Source organism: Hylaeus anthracinus, unplaced genomic scaffold (assembly GCF_026225885.1).
Source record: "Hylaeus anthracinus isolate JK02 unplaced genomic scaffold, UHH_iyHylAnth1.0_haploid 11981, whole genome shotgun sequence".
In the NCBI taxonomy this organism is placed as follows: domain Eukaryota; kingdom Metazoa; phylum Arthropoda; class Insecta; order Hymenoptera; family Colletidae; genus Hylaeus; species Hylaeus anthracinus.
Genome location: NW_026534329.1, coordinates 5359074 through 5377072, shown reverse-complemented (window position 1 = coordinate 5377072; position 17999 = coordinate 5359074). Strand labels below are relative to the sequence as shown.

At 38.8% G+C, this 17999-nt stretch overlaps 2 protein-coding genes across 5 annotated transcripts in view; both read right to left on the bottom strand.

The window, feature by feature from the left end:
* The window catches only part of LOC128885783 (ecdysone-induced protein 78C), a 157229-nt gene extending 141576 nt beyond the window's left edge, over positions 1–15653 (bottom strand). For 2 of the 4 annotated variants that reach the window (XM_054140068.1, XM_054140071.1), the window contains exons 1-2: positions 15288–15330; positions 7282–7364 (exon numbers count right to left, since the gene is read on the bottom strand). Coding sequence is in view for 2 of the 4 variants with exons in the window: in XM_054140073.1 (XP_053996048.1) it covers positions 7282–7364; positions 15288–15376 (172 nt within the window). In the remaining 2 variants the exon portion in view is untranslated. Of the gene's footprint in view, positions 1–7281; positions 7365–15287; positions 15614–15634 lie in introns of those variants that run through there. The other 2 variants (XM_054140073.1, XM_054140072.1) reach the window with 2 other exon arrangements.
* Positions 15654–16184: 531 nt separating this feature from the next.
* On the bottom strand, positions 16185–17998 carry LOC128885786 (probable deoxyhypusine synthase). Its single transcript, XM_054140083.1, has 7 exons — positions 17741–17998; positions 17354–17628; positions 17070–17288; positions 16806–16998; positions 16610–16713; positions 16424–16549; positions 16185–16348 (listed from the first exon to the last, which is right to left on the bottom strand). Exons 1-7 carry the CDS (start codon positions 17844–17846, stop codon positions 16250–16252), a joined length of 1122 nt encoding a protein of 373 aa, XP_053996058.1. The 5' UTR covers positions 17847–17998; the 3' UTR covers positions 16185–16249.
* Between the last annotated feature and the right edge of the window lies 1 nt (position 17999).

The following is a 17999-nucleotide window of genomic DNA, read 5'->3' as shown; positions in this document are numbered from 1 at the left end:
GGGGTCGAGGAAGGGGGAGGGAGAGAGAATTAAGCGACTGGGTCGGAGGTGAGTCCTGGAGATGGTAGGGGATGTAGTATCAAGGGGGACCGGGGGATGGGGAGGGGAGGTTAAGCCTCGTCGCGGAAGGGGGAGAGGAGCTTGAAGTTGGAGGTGAGCCGTGTCGTTTGTATCATCCCGGTGGGGGTAGAGCGTGGACCGTGGCACGCTGGCAGCGGGGCGCTGCGATGTGGAGAGGGGTCGGAGGGGAGGACACACCGTGGACTCCACGGAGTGGGGGATACGAGTGGACCAACTGGGTTCGCCAGCAACCCGCGGTTCATTGACCGAGAAGTGCCGGGAGAGCCGAACGGTCGGCCGTGTTCGACCCGCTGCTAAAACAGAATTTGTACCGGCACTTTATGCGTCTCATCTACACGGCCGGCTCGAGAAATGAACGGAGACGGACGAACGTACGGCACAGGGAGGGACGAGAGGGGAAGTACAGGGAGAGCGAAGAAGATGAGATAAAGAGAGGGAAACAGGAAAGATTTCGCGATGCACAGGAAGAGTTGACGCGACCGAACAGAGCCGCGGAGGGGGTTCGGAGAGGGGGGTGGAGCGCTTGATTGGCCCGCGCGACGCTCAAAAGTGCATCTCGCCGGACGGGAAACGGGGTTGCAAGAATTTCGGTGGCGGAGGATGGGCGAACGGTGATGAACAGCGACGAGCGGCGGTTGCGTTTCGTACGCAAAGCATGCTCTCAAATTCTGACGATTCAATTAGGCGCAAACGCGACGACAAGAACCGCTGACTGCCGTTTCCTGGTGCCTCGATTCGATTTTAATCGTCGCGCAACGAAGACGCACTGGGGAAGGTCTCCGTACTCGTTAGAGGACGAACCGCGTCGTCGAATGTAATTACGTATACCCGGCGCAACGATTGAGCGACTCGACGCCGAAGTTCGCCGAGTTACGTTCGTTTAGTCGTTAACGCTTACGCTACGTCTACGGTACATGACATAACGCGTTATGTAGCCACGGTGGTCGTGCGGCTCTTCGTGACACTTGTCGTGGCTATAGCATGCTTGTACAATCACATTTTACAAACTTGATACATACCAGGGTGTTTCGTTTAAAGCGGAACGGTTATGTGTCTCGCAAGGGGATGAAGCTACCAAACAAATGTTTTTTACAAAAATTATTTGGTTCAAAGGAGAACATTATGCAGATTATGTAAATCATGTTTTTGTGAGTGAAGTAGTGAGGATATTTAAAAATTAATTACAAAAATTCGCAACGTGCAGTACAAAGTCGAGAAATTCCACGGAACCGGCAACCAGAATAAATGGAAGTATGAAAGGGACGAAAGATACCACGGGAGACGCGCCCTCGACGCTGCGAACTCTATTATCATCGGTGAAATCATAAAACTATCGGGGATACGTTCGCTCGCGGTAAGCTACACGTTCTTGTCGCCGGTTGTACCTTCGCGGAACAGATTGCTGGAAGAAACCGATCGATCGTCGATAGACCATTAGATCGATGTTATCGGTACCAGCAAACATGGAAAGCCCTGGCGTATCGACGCGAACGATCGAGTTAGGCTGATCGGTTCGATGACTTATCGCATTCGTGCAATGCAACACGACTGTGTGTTTCCTGATCGAAGCAACGAGCTGGATCGAGGAAGATGGCCGGCAGAGGAACGACGAACGAACGACCGTTTACGAGAAAGGGATGAAGTCCACCGTGTAAGTAAGTCTGTCGACTGCCCGGTGACCACACGGCCACACACTTGTCGGGAAAGGAGATGCGCAACTCGGTGTAATGAACCTGGGAAACCGGTTACATCCGCGCGTGTATATATACAGTTCGGTTCGGCCTGTACTTACGTTACATTACGCGGACTGCTACTAGCCGCGATCGAGCTATCGAGCGCGGCAGAGGATCGTCAACGAGGAGCCGAAGAGGTTTGTCGTTGATTCGCGACAGAGGAATTTCGATTGGTGCCATTGGCTTGGGTGGCGCACGGGACGCTACCTGTGCGACCATCTGTGATTGTCGAGCAATTAAAGGGGTGTTTTTGTTCAACTAAATCAAATTTGTTAAAATTTGTCTTTTTAGAATCTTTGGAATAGTTGAAAATATCCTGCGAAAGGAGTTGAGACCGTTTTTGTTAAACAGTATGCATATTTCGAGTTGTATGTCGTCAATTATAGAGGATAAACATTACCCCTTTGATACTCGAAAGGTGATTCCTGGTCATCGCTAGGTTTGGTGCAGCAAATCATCTAGTAATAATGTCTGTTTAGGTTTATTTTCTTTGGGACTCGAATTGTCAATAAAATGATTGTCAGTGAGAGGTGACCTGATTCTCAAATCTCAAATTAGAGATTCCATTTTCAAAGTCAATTTAAGCTTAGGATTCGTGGCAATAGATTGCTAAGAAAGCATCTCGAGTTGCTATTAGGTACTAGACAAAAATTTCACGAATGCAAAGGCTTAAAAGTTCTTCACGATTTGGATCGACGTAGATTTTGTCCAGAAATCAATGAAAGAGTATCGACACGTTTCGAGTACTCGAATAGTTTTAATAGCAGGAGGATGCTACGAGATAGCGACGTTCCAAATTTCCGTTCGGGAAATGACCATTTCCTTCGCTTCGGAGAATTTTCACATTTGGAGGACGAAAGTGAACCGTCGCTCCCGGAATGCTACACAATTTCAAACATCAACATTTATATTCTCCCGCGAGCACATGCGCGTGGCTTTTATCCGCGGTATACGGTTCCTGCATATCCGACGTAACCATTGAAAAAGTAATAATGCAATGGCACATCTGGCACGGTCACTAAATTTACTTTATTCATATTCAATTACCCGAGTTTCTCACGTACGTGTAGGCACTAAAAATAAATCCGCCACGAGTTTCTCGCAACTCGGAAGGGGAAGTACCTGTCACGGAATTGTGGCAACATGCGAAGAAATAAAGTCAAAGATACGGTAAGCATGATATAAAAAAAGAAACGAGTATTACCAATTGCTTCGTAACAGGATCGTTGATGGGACGTTAAATACGTAAGGAAAAAACAAATAAATTCTAAATGATCGATCAAACTTTCCTATAATAAGCGTCCATCGCATCCCCATCCCTCTAATCCAGCTACTTAAAGATGCACATATTTGGACCAGCATTCAACAAGAAGGATAACCACATAAAAGACAGTCGCTAATAACCAAAGGCAATTATGTGAGGTAACGTAAGGGAAAAAAAGAATAAATTCGATCAACCTTTCCCGTAAAGAGCGTCCATCGCATCCCCATCTCTCTTCTCTGTCCCAGAAGAACGAACTTCTCCGTCGGATGAAAACTCGCGTAATAGTAATCGTGAATTTTCCGAACGCCCGTCCCCCTCGCCCCGCATACCAAGTGAAATTTCCGTGAATGAACGTTGTTTCATTGTCGAGCAGAAAGGGTTGGATACTCGTCGTCGGCGGCGGCGGCGTTAAAGGCCGTCTTAGGGGAGGAAAAAATGCTGGGGATTCAATTACCGCGGGGTGAAACGGCGAGAGCGGAACTTCCGGTCGCCGGGATCTTCCGGCTCGGCGTAAACCGTTCCGGTATAAAAGGAAGAGTAAAGAAAAGGTGGTGGTGTGGGGGATGGCATGGGGGGGGGGAAGAAAGCTCAAGGGGAATGGTACGTGTCGTGGTGAAGGGAGTAGCGGAGGAAAGGAGGTGGAAATGGAAACTGGAAGGCGGCAGCAGGGTGGTTTAGCGCGAGAAGTAGCAGGGCTAGGATAGCAGGAGGGGAAAAGGTGAGAGGGGGGATGGGGAGGTTGAAGAAAACACATAATAGGGTGGGGCGCTTTGCTGCCGCTTTTGAATCGATCCAACGCCGGCTACAGCTGGAGTCTCATCCCACTAGGGGTTGGTCAGCGGTTCTCATTCGGCTCTGCTAGGTTTACAAACCACCCCCTACCCCTTATCGTGGAGTTAATTCGTATCGATACAGATAACGAATGCTCTAACTACGAAATGATATTTACAGTCAACCCCATATATATTTGTACCCTCTATCTCCATTAAAGAAGTTTAACTAAATTAAATAACAGGTTTGATATTACTAAATGAATTTTTCGTTATAAATATGCACATGAATAAGCTTACACATGAATATATTTATATATACATGAATGTATTTACACAAACATACACTTGGAAGCATCAAACTTACTTTTTAATTTGAACAAATTATTTACAAATTTTATTTCTTCAACAGACATAGAGAGTACGAATATTTATGAGACTGACTATATATTATATGTTGCAGAATTTATGTATTTATGACGAAAAACGAAATAACGATATTATTATACTACTTGTAGAATACTTCAACATGCATTATGTATGTTTTGTATGTACTGTACGTCATAAGTGCAAAAACAACATGAACAAAAACTGTATAAAATACTATATATACAATACATCTTGTTTATGTTACCTATTCAATAAAAATTTAGGAATCAATGTATCCAATTTGTTGTCCCTGAAGAACAAGGTGAAATCTTTTGGCCCTCCACTTTTCTATACAGTCGTCATACAAAGGACAGGTAACATCGATAATTGACTATACTATGCCATGCAAACGCATATTACCCCCGTGAAAATAATATACGTAATTCGTATATACCCCCTACCCCTTATCGTTGCGCGAAAGATTATCGCGGAGGGACAGGGTCTGCGATTGGATTTAGATTAACGCCAGCTTTAACACTGTCGAGAGACCAAACTCCCCGTGGGTAAACTGGGTCGTGGGTAGGCATGCACGTGTCAAGTACGGATGAACGAGCTTTGAGGACACTTGTTAGCCCCGAACGGCTCAAACGCCCGCGGTTGATTATTAATTCGTCAACGGCCTATCGCACGCCGATTCGACGCAACCCTGTACGATATAAATCAAAATTGCGCTTTATAATCCGCCTGTTATTAGCCCCTCGCCCAGAGGGGGAATCGGGTTTCGTCGTGCGGTCGACGATTAACTCGAAAGTGATCGATCGATTCCTAGAGGCAGATCCTCCCGGGGATCGAGAGAGGCTTGGACACTTGATTTTTAGAGCGGTCGACAAATATTCTTCGGAGAGTACGGAATGGTAAATATTTTAACCTTCGAAGGTTGAAATAATGTCGAGGAAATTATCTACGTATTTTTGTAGACTTCAGCAATCTTATATTGAAGTATACAGCGAGTAAGCAAAGTATTTGCGCACTCCTTTAAATATTTGTATGTATTAAAGTATTGTAGCATCGTTAATTTTTTGTATGTTTTTTTTTTAATCATAGATATATGAAATAAACTTAATCAACAAAATAAAAGATAGTAAGTATGCGACATTCGACGTTTTTCCATCCATCCATTCAATTATCAATATGCGAAGCACGGGTAGGGAATTTCTGGGAACAGTGGAACTCGGACGAGGAAGAAAGGTATAATGAATAGAATATATGTATACAATAGATTGAAGATCAGCCAGCCAAGGTTTGTTTTCACTATTATCGGTTGCTCGAGTTGACAGTTTTCGAGCTGAAGGAACATAAACTTATTATCAGGACTAGACCGTGGTATTTTAACACCCAGTTATCGGACCCTTGTCAATGAATACGTACGGTGTATCAATTAAGCTATCACCCGATGTAAATGTTTTTGAAATAACAATTCAATACAACAAAAATACAACTGCAGAAGTGGAAGATATCAAACACTTGATTTATAATGCGATAACTTGAAAAGTGTTAAGGGTGAGGGGTACTTGCAAGGTCGATGAAAAACACAAGAATTTTTATCTAGGAATATAAACAAATTTGACTTCAAGGATGATCAAGATTTTTTTGGCGATAGTCCATATAAGTATTTTGAACTGTGATCGTAACAGAACTTCGATTTCGAATTTTTGGAGAAGAAACAGATTGAATAAAGCCATTTATCCATGATGTATGGCCCGGCCATCGATCTCAGCGAGTTGGATTCAGCCATTCCCGTTTGTGACTGTTCGTGAGATCTCCTAACGTGAAAATAGTCGATTCCGAGAGATCAGGAAACCGTGAAACAAGCACGGAACCTTTCTTCGGGAATAATAATAGAACTTGTCGGTTGAGAATCGTGTCAACGTCGCGAGGAAGCCCGACGATGGAATCAAAAGTTTCTTACAAAGAAAAGTCGATAAATGTTCGTCCCTGAGGTTCTGGTACCTCTCGACGGAAATACAATTGCCAATTTTATATATGTCTTCGACATTCTACAGAGACAAAGTGTATTCGATCGAAGCAAAGTCGAAGAGAGAAATACTTTTGATCTGAATATCGGCGTACGTGTTATAGATTGCTATAAAGGGATTGAGGATTTATTGCAGTGATTCTTAACTGTTATATCGCAACACACCCCCGTTAAAAATGTTTGACGATTGAATTTGGATGATAATTATTATATTAAACACCTTTTCAATTTAAACATTTTTTAAATATGTCGCATCAAAAATGCATATTGCTTTTATTACTAACACAGTTTATTTTTAGGGTGCTCGACAAATACATCACATTGGCAATATGATAGAGTCATTATAGGCGTAGATCAGTAATGCTTGTAATGCTTCAATATCTAATTTTATAAATAAAATGTAACGTGTCAAGGTCTAATTCTATAGCAAAATTCAACATTGAATAATATAAATACATGGACCTTGTAAAGGTACGTTTTATCCTTGTTAATATCATCGTGAACAATTATTTCCAGAAAAATGTACACGAGAAAGATTTTTTATTTTACAACGTTCCCAAAATTCAAGTAAGCTAATACAATTCGGGCAATAATTACATAAGTATATTTTAATAATCAGTATGATTGCTTTTGGACGACCCAATGTCAAGTTATTGTGTGAAAACGAGCAGAGATTTAAAATAAATCAAAGTTATCTATTAGCCTAATGTGTCTATCACTACGTACATGTATAAACATTGACATTCCACAGCTTGTTACGTGAAATGAAAATTCTTAAAAGAAATATTTCTTTATCTCCTGCGTACTATGATAGCCCCTGAACTTGTTATATTTAGTTTATAGCGACGAGCAGCAAATTAATTAATTTAATGTTAGGGAAGACTAATCCTCCCCTTTTGAAGGAATATCGTAGAAGGGGGTAACAATAAGTCCGCCAGAAGTCCACCCGTTCATTTCGCAAGGCCAGCCGGCTCGGGGGGCTTAAATTGGACCGGAGAGCCGACGAGATCATTTATAATAAAGACTCACCGTTGTTGTTGCGCAGGATGGAACCAGGACTCGTTGCCTCGAGAGGGCTGCTGGGTTCTTCCGTGCTCGGCTTCCTCTTCACGCTGAAATGGAAACATCTATTATGTATTCAATCGAAGGGGGGTGGGTGGGAAGTGGAAATCAGCCGAAAGTAGTCCAAGATCGGCGCGAGAGAGTCCTCGAGCCAGGGTCGTTTGGTCCTCCGAATCATTTTGTTCGCGGATCCCTGCTTATCGTGTGGAAGCTCTGTTTGCGCGCGGAAGAGGTCCTTTGACTACGGCCCTGACTCGATCCGAGCAATCAGGGTTGACCCAGTTTTGAGTTCAATTTGCACCGCGAAGGCGCATTTGGCTTAAGCCATTCGAAACGGGAAATGAATGGATGGGAAAAAATCGAAGATTAATTGTTTGAGGTCTAAATTGTACGCTTGCCGCGACGACCTCGACGAGAAGATGCGTCCTTGCTCCCCGTGGCGCCTGCGTGAATTCTAACTTCAACCCTTTGTTTTTTACCCAGGCCGACGGTTCGCGCGAAATAAAAATTTGCAAAACAGAAAAATCTTCGATATCGTTCCAATTGTATAGATAGAAAGGGCAGGATTTCTTCAAAGCGGTTTTAAGATTTTGATTTTTAATTAAACACGAATGGTATGGGATATATCCAATTATTCTTTTTTTTTTTTAACGTAGGTCCATTAATTGCAACACGTCACAATATTTGTGATAAATTCATATTTATCGAAATGCAGTGAAATGCAGTTTTCTTAAAATTCTTAAAACTTAAAAAGGAATACTTTCGAATTAAACCTATATTCAAATTAATGATACGAAAATTCAAACACGAACAATACAGTACAGGAACTTTTATTCCTTATTTATAAAAACATTACACGTTCATATTATATCAGATGCAACAATATATGTACCATATTGTACATTATCTAATACAAATACGAATTCGAGTGTAAATGACTCTATTTTGATCTGTTCTTTTCTTAACCATTATTTTCATCTTTCAACAACAATTATACAAAGATATGGCATTCGAGTAACCAAGGTCTGTAATCTTTCTGAAGATAAATTGCTCCATAATCCAGAAGCAGCTGTTACAAATGATCCTTTGAATTTGGAGCTTGTTTTCGTATATCAGCGTTGAACTCGTCCAACAAGAGCTTAATCGGGTTAAGGTCGAGTGCTTGCGGTGGCCAAGCCATATTTCGTAACAGTCTTTTTCGTTTTTTTTTTCTTCTGCTAACCAATATTTTGAAAGTTTGGCAGTATGTTTTGAGTCACTGTCTTGTAAATTAAATAATGTGCAAGTATATACAGTGAAAATAGTATATAAGAAGATGTAACCCTAAACTTTTGGACGACAATGTGCATTATGTACGACCTTTGTCAGTATTTACTCTAGGTAGCAAAGTGAATTATTTAAATAAACAGAGTAAATCTATTTGATGTTGCCTTGTTTTGAACAGTATTTTTTATGTTATTAACATTTTAGTGATCATTTAAGAAGATTTTTCTACTGACATAAAATGGTACATGGTGCTTTGCAAGCACCGAGTATTTGATATCAACTGATATCAAGACTAAGTATTGAGTATTTATCTCTTCGTAATAAATACCATCGAATCATCGAACTCTGATACAACTAAGTACGAAGTAACGAATGCTTGTAGAAGTATCGTCACTTTTCCCTCCGCTACATTAAAATATTTCCGAAACTATCAAAAATGCAGAGAACTCGTTACGTAAAGACTTTAGTTTCAAGGAAACAAGTTTGAAGTGAACGAAAATCCACATATAAGGGATTTCGAGAAAAGGTTCCAGTTTCTTTGACTGAAAAATCTTCCAGAAGCTTAAGATCTTGGAATTACGTCCTTAAAGCTTTATGGCTATATTCGGAGATTTAAAAAAGTTATAACCTTTTTAACAAGAGAACTCTATCTGGGTCAAAAAATACAATTTAAAACTTTAAAGCAGTTCTGCTCGAAACGACTTTTCTGAACCGAATGTTGACAAAATGTCGAGAGTAGTTTAACGATTGGCTTGAAATTTGACATGGATGGTCGAATAACATTATTCAACCGTACATTTCAGAATTATTGCTCGCGATATTACTGATTTATGATAAAAAATATTATACATAGTATTAACATGTATTTAGCGAAATATATTAAATTGAACATGCAAGATTTAGAACACGTAAGCTACAAAAGGATAATTTTGAATACAGCGACAATTCCTACTCTTGCCTCAAAATACGAAAGAAAAATACACGGAATAGCCTGGAACGCAGTTATTTGCACATGTCGCAGGCGTATACTTCTTCGTCTTCTCCTTCGTCTTCTACTCTGGCGCAACATGCACGGTAAACCCAACCTTGACATGCAAAGCACCTAACCCACCCTCCTGTTGATTCAAAGAACAAGTGGCCACAAAATATACACTTCCCTTCGTTGTCTGGTTGTAAATAATTTTTATTTCATTTTTGAAGCGTGGTAGCTTCTTCTCGAGATTCAGATTATGAACAAAGGCGTACATCTTCGTTTCAGTTATCACATTCAATTGACCTTATCTCGAACCAAATATTGATTAATGATACCTTTGTTTCTTTACAAATGTAGCTTTTAAGTATATAAGTAAAGGTCCTAAAAAATTGCACAACGACAACGTTTAAAATTTATACTGTATTCGTGATAATCCTCATAAATTTGCAATTGAAAAAAAATATATATGCATGTAGAATTGAGTAACCTTCTCCTTTTCGAAGTCGGTTAAAAATATCCCCTACTGACTTTTTCAACCATCGTGATATGGACTATTAATGTCGTGTCATGCAGTATTGTGCTGTACTATGCTGGAATATTCTGTATTATGGTAGAAGATTCTGTATTAGACTGTATTGTGCTGTATCATGTAGCATTATATCTGTGGTCCTATACCACCCCCGGCTCCATCCATAATATCTCTATGGTTCAAAACGTTTCTCTAACGATTCCCAGCGTTAACGATCGAGTTCGTGCTAATAAAACCTAACCGCGTATCGCGATACAGTGACCCATCGAGTTTCGAAAGCCATCCACGTTGGCGACCTACGATCCCCGAGTCGACAGATCGGAAAATTCTTGGCGCAAATATTTCCCTAGGCGTCTTTGAGGCTCCTTCAAAGAAGATCGAGGCTCCATCAATAACCGATAGATCCAAGAGGAGCGAAGGGGGTGGGAGAGACTGATCGACACCCTCGGCATCTGGAGGGGAACCCCTGAGTCTCTCTATGAATAGATATCCTATTTCGGATGCCGAAGTACGTATTATCGAGCGGCAAACCGATGCCTTTCCACAAGTTTGACCCGCGACGACGACAGAAACCATCGGTACGAGCCATCCGAGTCTCACTATTCCGAGTGTCGTCGATAATTATTACCCTCGATTAAGTGGAACGAAGCGGGGTCGGGCCGAAAATATCCCGTACCTAAAGGTGGTCAATCACGCGTGCCGCGTTACCCGGGGTTTGTAAATGTAATCGATGAATTCACGTTCTCGGAATTGTGGAGAGAGAGACGGCGAATTGAGATGAATTGGAACGCGAGAGTGAACGTGAGCTGCATCTCTGCGATCGAATGTAATTAATTCCACTGTGACGTAATATTGAAATATACGATTCGGTTTAGCCGCTTAAGGGATTACATACGGTGGAGTTGGGCACGGAAAATAAAGGCGCGATTTTATCAATTTCCTTTTTTTTTTTTTCAATTGGACGATTCATTTTCTTTTCAATCTTTCCACATTTGTGGGAGGAACAGCTCGCGCGGAAGTTGGAGGATTGGTATCGAAAGGATGTAGAAAAATGTTTGAGCTACAGCCATCGACGAGTGCAAGTAGTTTTCGATGTTGAATTGAATTTATGGAAGCGTAGAAATTCAATTTTATCATTGTCAGTTATCGTTTTGTTATTACGTTACGATATGTTAAGGAAGAAAGTGGAAGGGAGAGAAAGGGTTGCGTTTCGTCCTGTACCTGTTAGTGGCCTCTATGGTAATTAAAACAGTGTTTACTTATTCGTACCAAGTGCAACATAGGTTCATTTATAATTTAAATAAATATTTAAAAAAGAAATAATGCATGAGTATCGTTGTTTTCATCTCTTAGGTAATATAGAAACTTGTTGACCACCTAAATGTTTGACTTATAAATTACTTTATATATTAGGTGCTGAAATTAATTCCGTGCTTTCCTAAAGTAAACTTACTATTCAAATATAAAAAAAAAAACCGTACTTTTCATTTTCCCTCAGTCCTACATTCTAAAAGAGCAGATATACAATCAGTCCGTAAATATTCGTACCCTCTATGTTTACTAAAGAAATTTATCGAAATGAACGAATGATTAATGGTTCTAAATAAATTTTTAATTTTTAATTTCGTTTCCAAATAACGTCTGATATTATCGAACAAAAATAGTTACGAATTCCTTTACTGTACAATATGCATGTCATTCACAATTATCGAACACGTTCCAAATATAAGAAACGATAACATGGTCGTCGTATTTTAGTATCGTATAATTGCTGTGCGGAGTTCAATACAATTTACCGTCTTGCTCGGTTACATCAATTTGAGTTACAACAGAAATAACTAATATTCTTCAAGCGAACCAGGTCAACTGTATTTTTATAACACTCGAGTGCCTTCAATCGAAGTGAAAAGCAAACAGTATTATTGACTGAAGATGGCACAGAAATATCACAAGTGGTTCGAATCAAATTGAGATTTGTTAAGTGTCTAATCGACTTTCTAGTCGACTTTCACGACGAGTGCATACTGGCATCTTGGAACTGATACAAAATTAATACAATCCTATACCTAAAAAAAAAAATGTAGCACTCCTATTTAAAAATAACTCCAAATAAATGTTACTTCATACTAAAATATTAGTCTTTTTATACCTTGCAATTGAAGGGAAAATAAAATTTCTGAGAAAATAACTTGTAAAACTTTATACTGGACAACGTGACTACGTTAGAAAAATGAAAATTTAATTCTATGACACTACCCACTAAAAATTTTCTTTCCACTAAAAGATTAGCTACCTCGTACTATTTAAGAGGGGAGGCACCTTGAACGCAATACCATTATTTTTTGGATCTTCTGAAGCAAGATTCTTCTTCAATTGTACTTATTAGAGAGGCCCGCCGAAAAGCTTCCTTCGTCGACAGGATCCGTGGGAAGGCAAAGTTTGAGAAACGCTGGTCTAGATTAATAAATCAGAATAGAAGATCACAATGAACGGTTGCTACACACTTAGCAGAAGGAAGTACGGGAATAAAGAATCTCGCGCGTATTCCCCGCCTAGATACATAGTTAACAGTAATTACGCGGGCCGAAAGTACGCGCGTAAAAGGGAAAAGACGTTAGCAACATAGTAAACATACATCGCGCTGCCGCGAGAGAATACTTTCATTTTGAAATAAGGATTGTATGATGAGCGGGTGGAGATGGCACGGAAAGATATGGAAATGGATTTTCGTGTAGCGAAAAAAACGAGGAAGGGGAGACCAGAAATAGGTTGATAAATCACGGAAGATCCCGCGAAAAAGAACACCGCTGCAGAGAGAAATCTACGTTCTTGTAATAGGCTGCTATACAGAGTGTCCATATTGTTACGACCCAGAGATTTTTAAATAAAAGATACACGAAATAAAGAAGAAATAATGTATATATTTGCCTTCAATTAGGAATGACGATTAGATTCTCTCTGCATATTGAATTTCTTTTTAAAATCACCCAATTGTTAATAATACTTTCTGTGGGATTTGGAAGTAAGGAAAAATTGATCTTTATGATGTCGAGTTTGCTAAATTCTCAACGTGGAATTTGAGAATGATGACGATGCAGTTAAAGCTATTACGGACTTCGAGGAATAAGTGGAGTTCCCTTGGAAAATGATTGCGACGTTTTGTCAGCATTGCAGTTCTCATCGGTGACCCAAAGACGAAGAAGTACAGAATAATTTTAATTCGTATCGATACAGATACTAAATACTCTAACTACAAAATAATATTTATATTGTAAGTTATATATTGCAGACTCATATCGCAGAATATATGTATTTATGATACAAGCTAATAATACATGCTGAACATAACCAAAAGGTATGTGCATGTATGCAAAACGAAATAACAATATTATTATATTAATTGTAGAATCCCTCAATGTGTATCATGTATGTTTTGTATGTACGCCATAAATACACAAACAACATGAACGAAAACAGTATAAAATACTACAAATACATAAATTTTATTTATGTTACCTATTAAATAAAAATTTAAACATTAGTAAAGCTTCCTATTTCTTGGGTCCTGACTGTTAGACATAGTGAAATCGTTTGGTCCTCCACTTTTCTATACAGTTGTCATACAAAGCACAGCTGATATCGATAATTGACTATACTATGCCCTACAAATGCATATCACGTAAAAATAATATACGTAATTTGCGAGTCTTTGATTCATAGAACTTTAATGGATTCGTAACGATGTCCCAACTTTCGTTTTGATAGCTACTGTATCAAACGATGTAGGAAACGAGCTTGTAATTTTTATGATGAAACCCACTTACTCAATCTCGCTTTCATTCTACGTACAATGTATTGAATTAAGTTTCGTTATTCACGCACTGTAAACCGTGAATGAAGTTTATAACTTGCGCAAAATTCGCCCGCGACATTCGCGTTCAGAAACAATTACCGAACTCCCGAAATCAGCTTACCAGCTTCACAAAAATTCTATTTGAACTTAAAGTGTGCGTCAATTTTCGCGGTGCTCTTTTTTTTTGCTTTAACTGACGTGTTCGTCGACGTTATCCATTTACCACGGGTAATTATTCACTTTGCGATAAAACGAAACAGTAATTCGTTTTCCAAGCGAAGAAAAGCTCACGAAGAAAGGAAAATATGTTGCAAAAAATGTGTAACGTAATTCAAGAAATGTGATTTTTATGCGTAACGAAACGGTAGTAAAATATTAGTAGAGTATTATTAGTAAAATATTAATACGATTGATATTAATACACGTGTTAATACACATTTGTTCCTCTTTAAAGAGGATCTCTAAAAGAGTCAGGTCTGAAGGGGTTAATATGATATAAGAGGATAACAGAAAATTTCATTTGACTTTTCTTAAGTATTATCGTAATGTATGGGACGAGATGTGATACTCTTAGAATATTTTATTAAATTATCCATTCACTAGGAGTGCTTTGAAAAGTCATTCGGAACTTCAAAAAATTTCAAGTTCCCTGACGACTCAAATGTCCGTATATCATGAAAAAATACAACTTCATTTCGAAAGTAAAATTTTTCTGCAGCGTGGAAATTCCTTCACTTAACCCTTTCCGTACTTGACGACGATATATAGTTGTTCGATACTCTTGCCAAAAGTAACAACGATGTATCGTCGAGTATACTATATGGTGACTTGTATTCAAGTGGAAATTGCGTGTAATTTTATACACAGAATAACATTCAAGGAGGAATTACCTAGAATTGCATTAAATGAAATGTGTAAAGTTTCTTCGTGTAGATTTATATATTTGGAAACATCAAACCTATTATTTACATTAGACAAATTTCTTCACTAGACAAAGAGGGTGCAAATACTAAGATAGACTGTATATCCTCCTTAAGAATATATAACTAAGGGAACATCAAAAGTTACATGGTTTTTCTTCATAAATACATATCAAGTCCTTTATAAAAGGTACAGAATGAATGTCTACACCTAATACAATAAATATGTTTTCATCCTTCGAAACCCCACAAATGTTAGAAAACAAACTCTTTATATAACGCGTGCAAACAACACATTCCCCATCGAGAAGAATACTTTAACGAATACTTGAAGCAACAACTGTTGAGCAAGTTGGTAATCGTTCCTGGTCTCGTTTACCCTTGTTCGATTTGCGCGCAACCCTCTAGTGAGACGAAATTTCTGATCCTTACCTGATGAAAGTCGAATCTGCCGCAGGACTGGAGGGTCTTGGTGAGGAACTCGCGGTGGAGGCGGTATTGGTCTCCTCCACGTCCATCATTATTCATACCGACGATGACAAGTCAGTGTGAACGTTGGAAATAACGGAGAATTATTTGAACGACAGCAACGAGAATGAGAATGGGAGGGATGGCGAACGGAGGATGGCTGATTTGTGAGGCCCGCCGGCCCTCTCGACGTCCGATCCCGTGGGGACAGAAACCATAAAGTCGGGGAGCTAGACAAGGGGTTGGGGGTTAGTTTCGAGCGCCCGTCCACGAGCGCGGACTTACGGAAAACAACTGACAATCCACCTTACCCCTACCGTCAGCAACCATCGTGCGACGCCTGCAAACCTGCGCCGCCGCCACCTGCCTCGCAGCAATGTAAACAAAGCGCAGGCGTAGCATCGCTAATGCGCTTTCAATGCGCCCCTAAAGGGGGTGTTCTAGTTTGAACTAGTGAAAATTAACAGATTTTCTAGTATTTCTTTTGTCGAAATGTTAAAGAATATTGAAACAAAACTTACCCATAACATTAAGTATTGCTAGAACTACTTGTACGTATTTTTTTTCATTGACAATTGTTTTACGATACATATGAAACATGGGCTCAACGATGCGTAGCTCTCGTAACAGGTTCGCGCTGCGTGCGCGTTTTCGTTCCAGATTAGGCATTTGAAACAAATCAGACTTATAAATCTTAAATATGTGCTATATGATAAAATTGGCATATTTGACGACATACAACTTGAAACATGCTTCGCGTATCAACGAATATACTCAATTTTTACGGGATACATTGTAATGGCCATCAGGTAGAGACGTAGATTGTGTACATTTATTGTAATGGATCATTAGACAGGGTATCGTTAATTAAGGTCTTAATATATTGCGTTTATTATAAATTAAATATTTTTATTTATTTTTTTTTTTTAAACATCCGATACAGTTTTTTCTTTTGAGGAATGATAATGTCGAGCAAATGTTTCGCCTACAAGTAGTGGAAACACCAGAGTTGCTTCTGCATAAATCTAGAATATTAATAAATAATACTAAAATGTATTATTCAATTTAAATACTTGATTCAAATTTAAAGGAGTATTTACTTTCACTGGTTTCGCATCTACGCGAATTTTGCCCCACGAAACGGCTTCATCCGGACGTGCACCGCTATCGCTTCCATCAAATTCCGAAGACGTATTTATAAATACGGCATAGTCAGCACCATTCCTCTGAAACAAAATTTATTTTTGATCAATCAATTATCAATTTTCTTTTAATTTTCTTGTTACCATTAAATTTGCATTACAAATATGATGTTTTATAACACCACCTCCTACAATAATCATTCCACTTTTTACTGCTTTCATTGCCATTGTATTCAAACGTCTGAGATCTGCAATGTAATAATAGAAAAGTAACCTTATTATAACTGTTCAGCATACCAGATGCTAAAAAAGAAAATTTTAATATGTAATAGATTGAGACCTGATAGTATGTCTATGACAAGTCCTGGGTTTTTAAATGAATGGAAATACATCATGTCACCAAGACTGCCATCAGTTAGAGCTGGACTAAAAACTGGAATTTTATTTTTTGCAGCCCAGTAATAAATTGAATTCTCATTATTAATTTCTTCACCTAACCTAGCTATTACTTTTGATGGTGTCCATAGGGTACCCTAAAAACCATACTCTACCATAATCCTTTATGAAAATGTGAGTAGCTAATTCTACTCTTTTATATACATACCTTTTCTTTTTGCTCTGCCAACATTGCATCTAATTTAGGTATTACCCAATCTTCAAACAAGCAGTAATTATTGTTAGGTACTAATAAGTTTCCTATTCTATTCATTCCAAGCCCTCGTAGACGTTTTCCATCTAAATGAAAATCTCCAATGTATGTTGGTGCTAAACATTTTATCAAATCTTCCTCTACACCACCTGCTGTAGTAACAATACAATCCACCTAAAATGTAAATATTACTCTAGGTTAAATCAAAACTAAAAATATTTTTAAATGTTTACACTAACCATTTTATGTTGTACAAGAAACCTTATAGTCTCTCGAACTCCACAAGAGGCCATATTAGATGTGTATCCCAAAAATATTGTACATGAAGACTTTCTTCTAATGAATTCATCATTTTCTAGTATGTCAATTTGATCATCATCGAGAGGAATATTTCGAGCATTTATCATTTTTTGAATTTCATCTACTGCTAAACCAAAATTCCTTGCTTGGAATCCAGAATATTTATATGTTTGCAAGAGAGCATGATAATCTATTCCCTTGTTCCAGTCATATCCTAAAATATATTTTCATTTTGCTGATTGGTTGTGTATACTTTTTGTTTTTGCATTGAAGAATTAGAATTCATAATTTTTTTAGTTTCTCTGTATTATAAAATAGTTGAAAACCTTTCACTGTAGGTGTTCCAGCTGGCAGTTGAGAACTATGTACCAATACAGCATCCTTGACATGTTTTAGGACATCATTATCAGAATCTTCTTTAAGATCATTCATTTTTTAATTAATTGTATACTTTCTTTTATAACCATAAAATCTTTCCCATTAACATCTGATATGTCAACTGTTGTTGCGTGACACGTGACAGCATTACCATAAAATATCACAGTGCGTTTTCAACTTTGTAGATGGACGATAAACACTGCGAAC